Raw genomic sequence first — 15,000 nt, 5'->3', positions numbered from 1 at the left:
TGGGGTGCTAACCTTACATTGAACCCGTGGTGGGGGGGAGGGGGGTTGTCTTTGGCCTGTGGGGGGAGGGGGAGCATTATACGAACATACACACACACACATAATACACCCATGTAGATATACATGTATACATGTTACCAAACAAGTCATGTCACAGGAGACAAGGATCGAACTCGGGTTTACAACATGGGTGAGTAGTTAGATTGGGCGTCCCGCCCGCCTGGAGATCTCCGGCGGGTGTCCTGATCGGGAGTGTAAGGAACCCACATGTTAGTTAACTCGAGGAGGCATACATGCAGAAAATGACACGTGTACATCTGCTTCCTACATATGCTCACTACAACGCCTTGCATCAGAACAGTACTTCGTTTGTATAAAGAAAAGAAAATAAAATTGGTTTGTTGTTCATTACAAACTAGCATGAAGAATACATTAAAGTGGAATTTCTATCTATTTTTATACCCAAGGGATTTCCCCCCCTTACGAGGGAGGTAGCCAAATCAAAAGAAACTCATCCACTTCCACCCATTCCACTCCCATCCACCACCCTTGCCTCCCTCTCTTCTTAGCTCCTCGTGGATGACGGGGAGTGGAATATAGTTTTGATTCCATACCGATGTTCAGGCCTTTACGACTTTGGAAATCTCTTCAAACTATAAATAGGCGACTCAGTATCGCTTTGCCCTACTTTCTTGAAGATAATGATTTTTCTCAGTATATATAGTAGAACCACAGTAGTACCACTCACGTAAATGTTTTGCAAAACGCTCACAATATATTCAGTTACACGCTGTTCGCATCATTTCGTATTGCCATTTGTTCTACCGAATCAAAGGTCTTTTCGAAATCTATAAAAGCTAAACCCAAAGGCTTAATCTATTCTGTCGTTTTCTTGATCAACTGATTCAATGCTATCTGTTGCTCAATAGTCAACTGTCTGCTAATACAGCTTGTCTGTTCTCTTTCAAGATTTTCACAAAAAAATCTAAAAATATTGACAAACTATATACATTTGACAAACTAACAGCTGGGCAATTGATAATGTCGTTTTGGTCTCGTTGTGAAATAAAATCACTATAACATAATTCAAGAACGTTTTCCTGACGTATATATTCGCCATATAGTTATCTACAGTGAACTTGTTCACCTGCATCTTCCAAAAGATCTACAAATATATCTTTCCCATATATTTTTCCTTGTCAAATACTTTCTGCAAATGCTACTTCTTCATTTGTAATTTTACTTACACACACACACACACACACACACACACACACGCACGCACACGCACACGCACACGCACACGCACGCACACGCACATGCACACGCACACACACACACACGTGAATGAACGCTTTTAGTTTTATATGAAGAGGAATACATATACTGTAGGTTTTTGTTATTTTTTATTGAACAATAGTATGGGAATGTATTTTTGTATTTCTTGTGTCGACATTTATTAATTCATACATTCATATATCTTCGTATTAAGTAATTTATTTATTCATGTCTTTGTATGTTTGGTTATTTGTTTATTAGTTTATATATATTTCTTTTATATTTGTTTTGAATTAAATTCTTGTTGCCTACATTTGCATATTACATATTAATGCTTTGATATACATTAAAAATTAGGTTGAATATATATGAGCTTATAGATCATTGGAAAATCAGTCCGCCTCTTATTATGTTGGTGTACATACTACTTATCAAAATAGTATTTTAGCTCTTTTGCTGCACAGGGAATGTCTCTCGGTCCAATGAAAGAGTTTGGAGGCAGAGATAACAAGCGAACAGCAGTGAAAGTCAAGGAACGATATGTGTTTAGGTTGTTTATTCTTCATAACTCGGTGTTAAGCACTTCAAAGAGGGTGAACAGGGGTCAGTTCATATCTCGGTTTGAACTTGTGTCGTCGAAATTTGATTTCTGGTCCCCGGGCTCCTGTGGTCATTGGGAAATTTTTATTTTCGATGATCAGAAGCGTCGAAGAAGTCTTCGGGGAAGAAGGAGGAGAAGTGGAATTTGTGACCGGTCAATTCTCCTCAAGCCATCTAAACAAATACTTTGAGATTGGACACCGATTAGGATCTGGCTTTTTTGGATCGGTTCATAGAGCGGTTACAAGGTCGACTGGAGAGACAGTGGCCATTAAGTGCCAACTGAAAGATGCCTCCTCCAAAGCAGCCGACACCGAAATGAACGCTCTCATAACCATCGGTAGACATCCAAATATAATCTCTTTGAAAGAAGTTATTACAGAGGCTGAGGATGAATATATTTACTTCGTCCTGGACATTATGGGCCTGAACCTGGAAAACGCCGTCAACCGCATGGCCGCACAGGGCCTCTTCTTTAGCGAAGGCGAACTCAAATCCGTTTGGCGACAGTGCCTTAACGGACTATATCATATCCACAAAATGGGAATTATTCACTGCGATCTGGCCGCTAGAAACATCCTTCTAGACAGGACCGGCGCAGTTAAAATCACGGATTTTGGATTGGCACTTCCACGGGAGAATAAGTGCTATACCGTAAAAGACGATCTGTTCGACCTTAGTGTCGTTTTTATTTTCAGCGTCGCGCAGGAAGATGTCGACGATCTAGTTGTACTCAACGGAAAGGTTAGTTCAACTGGAGTAGAACTCGTTGAACATTTGTACAACGGAAATATTACACTTCGGAAGGCCATCAAGTCGAGGTATTTCTGTGTGAAACCTCTCCCACACAAACCTCAAATCGGCCAGATTCTCTCTAATACAGATCAGGATGAGCCAGGGGACACTTCTCATAATTGAGCTCCTCAAAACTATTTTATAAAGGATAATTCACTTTTCTTTGCCTATTTCTGAGGCTTTAAAAATCATAAATCACGCAAAAATTTATGCTTTACGTTGCATATACAACATATTCTGCAATTACTGCTGGTAGAGCAATGAAAATACTTATATATACAAAAGTATGTAAAATCTAATACTCGGCATCTCTACCAGAACCAAGTTCAAATAGAACTGCAAACATCGCTTGACATTAGACCCAATCACGAAAGTCCAAGCTCGAACTCTAATCGGTTTTGAAAATTTATTAAAAAATATAGTTTCATAATCAAAAACTCTTAGAAGGAAAATAAATCCATTACTTATAATTATATTACACCATTGAAGAATAGAATTTTGAATTCTCGAAAATTTCTTGATCATTTTCAAGAGATTTGTTTTTCATTGCGAAAAAACGTTTTCGCCGCTCTGGGAAACTCATCCCTCAGCTGAATAAATGCATCAGGCGATAGCTAGAGTGTCATGCACACTTCACACTCACTCACTCACTCACTCACTCTCACTCTCAATATACACACACACACACACACACAAATTCATGTTTAAAATTATATATATATGTAAATGTATCTTTTGCAAATACAAATATTCACAAAATGAATAAATATATGCGCACATTGTTCTGTATAAGTGACACTTCATTGAAGTATGCTGCAGTGGTGCCCCCACCGTAAAGAAAGAAAAATATAGAGAATGACTACAAAGATCAATTATTAACATCATTCCCAGAAAGACAGAATGTATGAAAAAATAGATAAAATGCAAATGCAAATATAAAGGGTGGAAATAAACGTCAAAGAAGACTTCTTAGCGTGGGAATAAAGAACAGCTAAAGGACATGGAATCAGAGATTATATATATATATATATATATATATATATATATATATATATATATATATATATATATATATATATATATATATATATTCATTAACTACAATTCACTTTAACACTAAGCCATCAACATCGAGAAACTCGATTAGGCATACATGAAGAAATTGATACGTGGTACACCTAAGAACACGAGCCTCCGCTAGCACGTAGCAAGAGACATTGACTTAACCGATTGCGCTGTCAAGATATATATATATATATATATATATATATATATATATATATATATATATATATATATATATACAGTTCTCTATAAAAATACACTGATTTGTGGGACGTCACAAGTGTAGCTCTAATTTTGTAATTATGTATACAAAATTATGTAAACACTTGTACATACAATGTTCTCTACCTATATGTCAGAAAAACAAATTTTACGATCAGTGTATAATGCCAACTACGATCTATGGACCTGAGACTGATGGTGGCGGCACACTAGGCATTTTTCGCTAGCATGCTACTTGCTTTTGCGATATCGTTTGAGTAGAAACGACTTCGGTTATGACATTTTTATTTTCAAATTTCCAAATGTCAATTTACCCTTGCTGACGTCATAGAATGAGAGGCTGAATGACGAACTAAGAAAAGTTAAACCTAAAATACGAATGATAGATACATTGTTGAGATGCTCTTACGAAAGTCTAGAATATTGTAATCAAAGTCGTTTCTACTCAAACGAGGTAGCAAAAGCAAATAGCATGTTGACCTAGTGTGCCGCCACCTTCAGAAACAGACGAAGGCGACGGAGTGCAAAGTGGAATATGGAAAGATGTGTTAGGAACAACGCTGAAGCACAGGAAGAAGGCAAGTTGAGCTGAAAATATTTTGGATGCACAAAAGAACTTTTGAAAAAAAAAAAAAAAAAAAAAAAAAATGGGAAGGTGGATGGGACTCGAATCCACAAAGAGGAAGGTGTGGAAGAAAAAGAAGTTTGCAAGAGTGGCGTGGTAAAGGTGGACTTAGTCGTACGATTAATGGAAGTGTTTGAGAGAAGCTTTCATTTAATAGTGGACTGGCCAATTTTATGTATATAATCATTGTCAGACTTAAATGTGAGTTTGTGTATAGATTTATAAAAAAAAATCTCATACATACACATTCCTTTGTACGCAAAAGAAAACACACTAACTCGTGATTCTAAATATGCAGAAAAACCACCAAGGAAAATAATAAAATGACGACCGAGCGCTTTCGTCTATTTAGACATCCTCAGGATATATACGTACGTACCCTGAGGATGTCTAAATAGACTAAAGCGCTCGGCATCATTTTATTATTTTCCTTTGTGTGTTTTTTTCTGTGCATTCCCTTGTATATATCAACGAAGATATACATACAATACATATTTTTATTTTATTTTTCATTTTATTTGTTTTGTTATTTTTATACACAAAAACGAATTGTATATTATTGTCATCACAAGCACATTATGGGGGGAGAGAAGCTGAATATATATTTTCAGGAGACCATCGCTACACAAGTGTTCTTCCTCTCGCCATAGTGCGCATGCGCTAACAACGAAGCAGGTAACCCACACACCTGATCCGGCAGATGCAGTACAGGCGATATGGTCGCCCCTCTCAGCATTTCTCTCCGGGAGGAGGAGGAGGAGGAGGAAGAGGAGGAGGAGGAGAGAAGAAGATGGCTTCTATAGCTCCCTCAGCCTCGGGCTTGTCCAATTCGCTTATCTTAATCTCGAACAACTTGGAGGTCAACCTCGGCCGTGACGTCACTTTTCGCTCTTTGGGGGTTTTAAGTCAAGGTTCGAATCCCGATCTATCTCTTCACGTTAAGTGCCCTCGATCCGATCAAGTCAACACCTGGCAGCAGCGAGACAAATAAAACTCGTTAATGCAGATCTCATGACGCGAAAGGGTAGTTAAAGTTAACTAGCATAGTTAAACACCAACAAAATGAGCAATTATCGACTATGTTCATATCAACCAAACAACCATGCCCCGTCTTTAACCAAGCAAATCATGATTACACAAAATATATGTACATGCTCAGATAGCCTGGGCTAGTGGCAGTCACCTGTGGCCGTTGGGGATCGAACCCGAGCCGACGTGGTTGGGAGTTTACTTAGAACACTTCAGTCAAGAGGAATTTGAGGACTTTCAGTTCGTGATGAACTTCTGAATAAAGAATACTCTCGAACTCTGGTCACCAGAAACGCGAGGATTACACACTGAGCACCAAGATGTCAGCCGAGAACACTGTGGAAGTGGAAACAGAACACGATCCACAAAAACCGAACACAGGGACACATCAGATAAAAAAAAAAAAAAAAAAAAAAAATCACAGTGAGAAAAAGCACAGGTAAAGAAGGGGAGCCCACTAGAAGGACCGTCGACCGTAGCCCTTCCGAGAGTAAGGCCCTGACTACACTGAGGAAGGTAGGCGCGGTGGAAGGGCTGGTTGACCAGCCCATTGGCTGCTGTCCGTCTCCGCGATATCAGGAAGGCTCCAGCGCGTATATCACGTCTACGGTATCCCCACCTCCCGAAGAAGACCTCTCGTTACAGAATGAACACCTTGTCCGTCTTCGACCTGACGAAGGAACTCTTCGACAGGAGTTCCTCCTGTACATCCTCTACGTTCTCAAAAAAAAAAAAAAAAAAAAAAAAAAAAAAAAAAAAATCCAGTACCAGACAGTTCCAGAACTTTCCAGAACCCAATTTCGAATTTTCCGGTCAGCCAGGGCAGTAATCTCACCCCAACTACAGTGTCCGATTCCATTCCTTTACTACACATACCAAAGCCGCGTCCCACAAATCCGAACACTTTACGACATATTTCAAGGTCGCAAAGGCCGAACTCGTTCGATTGCAAGACTCGAACTGTTGAAGAAACTCCTTGAAGGGTTTTCCTCATCAACTTTGCCAGTTGATGATTCAGACGCCTTCCTTTATAAAGAGGAAAAAGCCTATCGTGTGGTCCTATATAGATACATGCATAATGCATATACATACATGCATATACGCATACACACGATCATATGCACATGTACATACATATATGCCCGTACATACATACACATACACTTATGTACACACATACATGCACAAACATACATATACATGCACATCACATATACACAAATACATTCATACATGCTCATATATAAACACGTACATATACATAGGCATAAACATACACACATACTCATGCATATACATACACATTCATATACATCAAACTACTCCCCTTTGGCCTCAACACGAAGGACCTGAAAGGACATTCGATCGATGGAACACCCTCCTCCTCTTCCTCCTCCTCCTCCTCTTCCTTCTTCCTCCTCCTCCTCCCGCGGCGACTTAAGACAAAAACCTTTCGGTTGGAGAAAGCTCTGGTGTCCTGGGAGGAACCAGGCCGGTCCTCTTGCGGTTGAGACCAGAGCGAGCCCAGGACCTGGGGGGGAGGAGGGGAGGGGGAGGGACCCGCCCGCCGCCGCCGCAGCCGAGGCGCGGGTAAATGGAAACAATTAACTCCCGGGAGCGGCTGACATGTTAACATCCTCAATATGGCGGAGAACTTTAGTCATTGTATTCAGAAGGACGCCAGACAATTTTATTAAGTTTTTTTTTGGGGGGAGGGGAGGGGGAAGAGGGAGGGGGAGATCTGGAATAAATTGTCGTGTCCCCCCTCCCCCCTCCCCCTAATTTATATTTATTTATTCACTGATTTATTTATTTTTTAATCTGTGCCCTTGCGAGACTCAAACCATCTAGTGACACTGTTCAAAGCAATGAATTCTGCAACTTTGATCATTTTATTCTATCTAGCGCCTGGCGATTTTATTCAGCTTCGAGCGGGGGGGGGGAGCTTAGGGTCGAGTTTATTGTCCTTCGAAGGGGAGAGATTGGAACCCAAGTCACTCTCTGGGAGAGAGTGGGGGAGTCTTGGGGGAGTCTTGGGGTAGTCTTTGAGGAGTCTTAGGGGAGTTTTGAGGAGTCTTAGGGGAGTTTTGAGGAGTCTTGGGGGAGGTTTGAGGAGGTTGGGGGAGTCTGGGGAAGTCTTGGGAGAGTCTTTGGGGAGTCTTTGGGGAGTCTTTGGGAGTCTTTGGGAGTCTGGGGGAGTATTCCGGAGTCTTGGGGGAGTCTTGGGTATTCCGGCACTCCAACGCTAGGAGGCTGGCGTCCGCAAAGTGTGAAATTTGCCAAGAATCCCCCACCCCCTTCCCGTTTATTTTGAGTTGATGGAGATTTTCTTCATAAAATGTTCCCCCAAATGATCATTCAATAATTCTAAAAATTTCACCGAATTGTAATACATAAATATACAAATAAACAAACAAGTAGATGAAATAAATAAATAATACATAAATGAATACACTAGATAAAATCAACAAATGCATAGGTAACTGAATAAAATATAGATAAACAGGTGAACAAAATATTCTCGTTAAAACGTGCATTTCACTAATATTCTCACAACAAACTCTTTGTGTAACTTTGTTCTACAAAACCCATTGTGACGAGTATCAGGTTGGTTTCCGACCGCACCTTGCGGACCCGCGTTCGATTCCAACAGCCACCGGCGACATCCACGTATCCCGGAAGTCCTAGCACACTAGGCAAAGGTGACGACGGCGGCCTTAGTCTGTCTCAGCTAGGCGTCTCCTGGCATGACGAGGCCCGTGAATTTCTCTTTATAATAAATCTTTGTAAGGAACTGAAGACACCATGACTTGTACAAAGTCAGTGCGGAGAGGAGGAGGAGGAGGACGAGGAAGAGATGTTGGAGAAAGAGGAGGAAAAGGAGGTGGAGGAGGAGGAGAGAGAAAGAGAAGGAGAGAGGAGGTGTAGGAGAGATGAGAGAGAGGAGGAGGAGGGAGAGGAGAGAGAGGAGGAGGAAGAGGAGAGAGAGGAGGAGGAAGAGGAGAGAGGAGTAGGGAGGAGGAGGTGGAGGGAGGAGGAGGTGGAGGGAGGAGGAGGAATAGGAGGACTGGTAGGAGGAAGATGGAGGATTAAGAAGAGGATGGAGGAGGAGATGAAAGGAAGAAGAGGATGGAGGAACAAGAGGATGGAAGAGGATGGAGGAAGAAGAGAATGGAGGAGGAGGTGGAGGAAAAAGAGGATGGAGGAGGAGGTGGAGGAAGAAGAGGATGGAGGAGGAGGTGGAGGAGGATGGAGGAAGAGGTGGAGGAGGATGGAGGAGGATGAGGAGGGGTCCGTCTGTGGTTTAGGCGACTCTAGCGTCCGTGATTTAAGAGCCCATTACTCGAGCCACAGAGGACCTAACCCTCGCCAGCCATAGAGGTCATCCTCGAAGCGCCCTACGCCGTTGCGGTGGCCCTTGAAGCTCTTCCTCGGACCGGGTGGGATTGGGAAGATCAATATTGCTTCGACGGCCGTCAAGTGAGGGATCGAACTCGGGCCCGAAGAATGAATACACACTGACAACGAGGCGACCACATTCGGCCAAGGCTTCTTTTAATGACCAACCCGCACCCAGGGGCCGGGTGACGTCACGCGAGCCCGCTGCGGGTTCCCTCCTGATCCGTCGCCCTTCGTTACCAATTCACATACAAGTCCGGTTTTATGTTATCCATCGGGGCGGAGAAGCTAAAACCAACATCTCAAGGGACATTCACACGGTCAAACGGTTTGACAAACCCGGCTTGCCAACCAAGTGTTTAAAGTGATGTTTGACCGTGTGAATGGGGGTATTTGGTTGTCAAACATGTTCGACAAACGTGTTTGACAACCAAATACCGTTTGACAAACGTCTTTGACAACCAAATACCCCATTCACACGGTCAAACATCGCTTCAAACACGTTTGACAAACCGGATTGGACAAACAGGATTTGACAAACCGGGTTTGACAAACCGTTTGACCGTGTGAATGGCCCTTTAGGTGCCACACCCAACGCTGACCGCGCTAGATTTATTCATTAACAAGAGAAACTCGCGGTGGCGGTGTTGGGGCCGCGATTTGTAAAACAGTGTAGACCTAAATCAGGTGTCTAGGTGGACGATCACGCCCGGGTAATGGCTGGAAATACCTGGCCCGGACCTCTGGATTACCATCCATGATTAAGACTTTTTCCGAAATTGCATATGCAGACATGGAATCGACGAGAGGTTTTGAATATGTTTTGGGTGGCGGGGAGGGGGAGGAGGGAAGGTGGGGAGGGGGAGGAGGGGGGAAGGTGGGGTAGGAGGGAAGGGTGGGAGAGGGGGAAGGGTGGGGGAGAGGGAAGGGTGGGAGAGAGGGGGAGGGTGGGGGAAAGGGGGGAAGGTGGGAGAAGGTGGGGAGGGAGAAGATGGGGAGAAAGACGGTGGGGGAGGGGGAGGGGGGAGGTGGGGAGGGGGGAAGGTGGGAAGGTGGGGAAGGTGGGGGGAGGGGGGAAGGTGGGGGGGAAGGTGGGAAGGTGGGGGAAGGGGGTGTTAAGTAAGGGGGGGCGGACATCCAATGGTTGCACCGTGCGAATGTGGCGAAAGTAGACCAATTTGGACTACATTCGGGATCGTGGTGCTCCGTTGGATACCCAATCAATTCAGGGTCCTGATTTTATCTATTTATCTCATTCCGTCACAATACTTATTATTTCATTGTTATTTTACTTATTTTTTTCTTATTTGATCACTTTATGTATTCTTATTATTCTATCCTGTTCGTTTACTCTATTTTGTTATTTTGCTTTTATTTATTTTTTATTCATCGATTTATCTTATCTATTTATTTAATTATTTATTTTATCTTATGCATTTGATTTGATTTTATTCGTTCATTAATCGATTAATCTTATCTATTTGTCATGAGGATGCCGGGTCCGAGTCCTGGGCAGTACCACATTTCAATTTATCAGCATGCTGGATTTTGATGGCTTAGAATTAAAGTGCATTGTGGTTGTTGATATATATATATACATATATATATATATATATATATATATATATAAACATATATATATATGTATATGTATATAAATATATATATATATACATATATATATATATATATATATATATATATATATGTATGTATATATTTATATATATATTTATATATATATATATATTTATATATATATATATCTTTTTTTTGGGGGGGATGGGGTGGGGGTGATACTCTTACATGGAAATTTGCGGATTCGATTCCTGTCCAGTGTAGTTCGTTCACTTCCCCAAGTCCTAGCCAGACTCCCTTCCCTTGCACCCTTCCCAGGATCATCCCCGTGTTTACCTAAACAAGTCACCGCGGAGGAAACAATTCCCCCAAAAGAAAGCCATACCAAACCGAAGTCTAAACAAGAATAGGTCACTTCACCTCGAAAACAAAACTATACGACGTCGTGAGAATGCGCTACAGTCAAGTGTGTCGCATCTCCAGCTCTCTTTCAAAAGTGAACAGTCCTGTTCTTGTTTAAACCAGCACACTGACAAGACAGTCTGTTGTGATTATGCCGTGAAGAAAATAATGAAAATATTAAACCAAGTAAATAAATACATAAATGAACAACAAAATAAATAAATAAACAAAACAAGAAGAGGACGTAAAAATATAAAAATAATAATAATAATAAAAATACATAATAATAAAATAAATCCTAACAGGTTCCAGTCCAATATGGGAGCCTTCAGAACACACACCCCACTCCCACCCCCTACCCCCGAAGCTCTAAATCACGCTGGAGTACATCATCGACTGATTGGAATTCCTGGAACGCTTGGGCGTCGTTCCAGTCACCTCGACAGTCGGCTTCCAGCTCCTAGAAGTTTTTTTTTTTTTTTTTCCCACCTCGACGACCTGGGTCGCTTTCGGCACGAGATATCAGATGCCTGAAGAACGTGAGGAGCGTACTACGCCAGGAGACGCTGAGTAACTGCGGCCGAAGCAGTCACCTTTGCCCTTTATGCGCTTTTAGGCAGGTGATTAAGAGTCACTGTTGTTGGGAATCCGAGAAGAGTGCAAGACTCGAACCTGCTTCTAGGAGACCGAAACTTTATCCCCCACCTCCTTCTCCTCTCCTCCTCCTTCCTCCTCTCCTCCACCTTCCTCCTCTCTTCCACCTTTCTCCTCTCCTCCACCTTCCTCCTTTCCTCCCCTTTCCTCCTCATTTCTTCCCTGTCCCCCTCTTTCTCCCTCCCCTTCCTCTTCCCTCCTCCTCCTCCCTCCCCCCTCCTTTCCTCACCCCCGCTCCCTTCGCCCCGTCTCTGGTGGCTGAGGACCCTCAAGCACAGGAGCCCCGACCCACCAGGAGGGAGGAGGGAGGAGGGAGGAGGGAGGAGGGAGGAGAGCGTGAAGGGACCGCCGCGCCGTCGAGGGACGGACAGGAAGACCAAAAATCACTGTCACCAGAACTTCCCCCCCCCCCATTTTTTTCTCCTTTTTTGAAAATGGACAACGATAGAATAAAGCGATAAAAAATCGGGCTCAGAACAAGATAGGATGGAAAAAATAAATAATTAAATAAACCATCAATATACAAAAATAGACAATGTAATTAAATATTTTACAAATATATATATATATATATATATATATATATATATATATATATATAGAGGGAGAGAGAGAGAGAGAGAGAGAGAGAGAGAGAGAGAGAGAGAGAGAGAGAGAGAGAGAGAGAGAGAGAGAGAGAGAGAGAGAGAGAGAGAGAGAGAAAGAGAGAGACCCCTTCGGCAGAGAACCCCCCCAAAAAAAATGAAAATAAAAATAAAAAGTGTAACACATCACATGAGATTTACTCAAATCATCCCCAAAAACGTGCTACTCCAACAACGAAACAAAATTATTTCTTCCTCATAATAACACCATGCTGTAACAACGCTTGCAGCATATGCTGTTCTTTCGACTTTTTCATAAAGGGGTGACATTTCAATCAACACAACCAGCGACCTGGACACACATACAGCCCCGTAGTCTTCGTCTCAAAACAAGATTAGGAATCCTTAGGTTTCTTGTAACGATCTCGACTAAAGCGTATGATGACGTCACAAATGGGGTGATCGGGGGTGGGGGTGGGTGGTCCCGGATCACCCCGGATCGTACCACCAGAAAGACGGGGTGACCAAAATGGTTTTAAGAAATAAACCGGCAAAAAAAAAATAATAATAATAAATAAATAAAATAAGTGAAATAAATAAAATAATAAAATAAAATAATAGAATGAAATAAAATGATAAAATAATAAATAATAAAATAAATAAAATGATAAGATAATAATAAAAATAATAGTAATGTCAGGAAACACAAGAGAAGATCTACTTTATTAATCATAATCTTTGGTCAGATTGACGTAACGAGCACAACTTTTGATTTGACGTCACTGTGACCTTGACCTTTGACCTTGACCTTTGACCTAGATCTTCATAAGGTACCATGGTATGGTTATGACCAAAGCAAATCAAGAGCCCAAAACGTGTATGACAACGTTACAGACAAACGCGAATAGATTATAAATTGACAATAGTGTCAATATTTCTAATATTGGCAAAAAATATTGTCAATATTTCTAATATTGGCAAAAATATTGTCAATATTTCTAATATTGACAACCACGACATCTCCCTTGATTCCAATATCAACCTTGAATTATCTAGTTGTCTTTCTAGTATATTTGTTCTCAATCATTATTGATGGAAATATTGATATGAAATATCGATGGTCATTATTGATGAAATCAAATGAATATTGTCAATTATTTATTGTACCACCGGTTGATTTCATTGAAACCAGGGTGCAGGTTTTATTGACAAGGCCATAGAAATAAATACCCACAGATTGCATAGCGAACGAAATAAACTATGCAAAAAAATAAAATAATAAAATAAAATAAATTAAAATAAAGTAGAATAAATCGCCCCTCCCCCCACACACACATTTGCTGGACAATGCTCGAACTCGCCCCACCATCTTCGCCCCGCCCCGACCACAGGGCGACTCTCGCCCACCGGGCGGACAACCCAAAACCGCAAGAAATGGTCGAGGATGAGACGCCAGGTTGGGTTGGGTTGGCTTGGCTTGGCTTGGCTTGGCTTGGCTTGGCTTGGCTTGGCTTGGCTTGGCTTGGCTTGGCTTGGCTTGGCTTGGCTTGGCTTGGCTTGGCTTGGCTTGGCTTGGCTTGGCTTGGCTTGGCTTGGCTTGGCTTGGCTTGGCTTGGCTTGGCTTGGCTTGGCTTGGCTTGGCTTGGCTTGGCTTGGCTTGGCTTGGCTTGGCTTGGCTTGGCTTGGCTTGGCTTGGCTTGGCTTGGCTTGGCTTGGCTTGTGTTGGCCTGGGTTGGCCTGGGTTGGCTTGGGTTGGCTTGGGCTGGCCTAGGTTGGCCTGGGTTGGCTTAGGGTTGGCTTAGGGTTGGCTTAGGGTTGGCTTAGGGTTGGCCTGGGTTGGCTTGTGTTGGCTTGGGTTGGCCTGGGTTGGCTTTTGTTGGCCTGGGTTGGCCTGGGTTGGCCTGTGTTGGCTTGGGTTGGCCTGGGTTGGCTTTTGTTGGCCTGGGTTGGCTTGTGTTGGCCTGGGTTGGCTTGGGTTGGCTTGGGTTGACCTGGGTTGGCTTAGGGTTGGCTGGGGTTGGCTGGGGTTGGCTTAGGCTGGCTTAGGCTGGCTTGGGGTTGGCTTGGTTTGGCTTGGTTTGGCTTGGTTTGGCTTTGTTTGGCTTGGGTTCTTCGACAAAACACAAGGAAGGAGCGAAATACCTGTTGGACCGGCACCACAACGTCGATCTCGCCGCGCAAATACAGGTCATCTCATGAAGAAAAAAAAAAAAAAAAAAAAAAAAAAAGGACGACGAGGAAAAAAAAACAGAAAAAGAAGAAAGAAGAGATGAAGAGGAAGACGAGGGAAATTAGAGAAAGGAGGAGGAGAAAGGAAGAAAAGGAGGAGGAAAAGGAGGAGGAGGAAGAAAGGTGCTTACACTGAATATGCAGAAGCTTCGAATGTCAACACGGCATAAAGTCGTACCGTTAGCTTCCTTTCCCGAAGAGGAGAGCCCCTGGGCAGACTCTCCGGCTCAACAGAAGCGTCTCAACATCTTACGGACCAATGGGTCGCTCTTGGTACGAACGGGGACCTTATACTGGCTGCCGCCAGACGATTTTATTATCATCCTTGAGGAAAAGTTTGTCAATCTGTATTAACTACCCTGACTTGTGTCTATCTCAGATTTGTCTTTATGAGAGGGAGGGAATGAGAGCGAGAGAGAGCGAGAGTGCGAGAGAGACAGAGAGAGGAGAGCAAGAAAAACAGAGCAAGAGAGAACGAGAGAGGGAGCTAGAGGGAGACAGACAGAGAGAAGGAGAGCGAGAAAAAGAGAGCAAGAGAGA

The 15,000-nt window shown here is 42.7% G+C and overlaps 1 protein-coding gene across 6 annotated transcripts in view; it reads right to left on the bottom strand.

The window, feature by feature from the left end:
- Positions 1 to 15,000, bottom strand: part of LOC143020683 (uncharacterized) — a 707,077-nt gene that overhangs the window by 633,123 nt on the left and 58,954 nt on the right. For all 6 annotated transcript variants that reach the window (XM_076177294.1, XM_076177289.1, XM_076177290.1 and 3 more), the window contains exon 2: positions 5,274 to 5,554. In XM_076177294.1, the coding sequence (XP_076033409.1) occupies positions 5,274 to 5,321 (48 nt within the window). In that variant the 5' untranslated portion in view covers positions 5,322 to 5,554. The remainder of the gene's footprint in view (positions 1 to 5,273; positions 5,555 to 15,000) is intronic.

The sequence above is a fragment of the Oratosquilla oratoria genome, chromosome 40 (assembly GCF_046742065.1).
Source record: "Oratosquilla oratoria isolate Oo_2021 chromosome 40, ASM4674206v1, whole genome shotgun sequence".
Taxonomy (NCBI): domain Eukaryota; kingdom Metazoa; phylum Arthropoda; class Malacostraca; order Stomatopoda; family Squillidae; genus Oratosquilla; species Oratosquilla oratoria.
The sequence above is the reverse complement of the archived record's forward strand: the minus strand, read 5'-3'. Positions and strand labels throughout refer to the sequence as shown.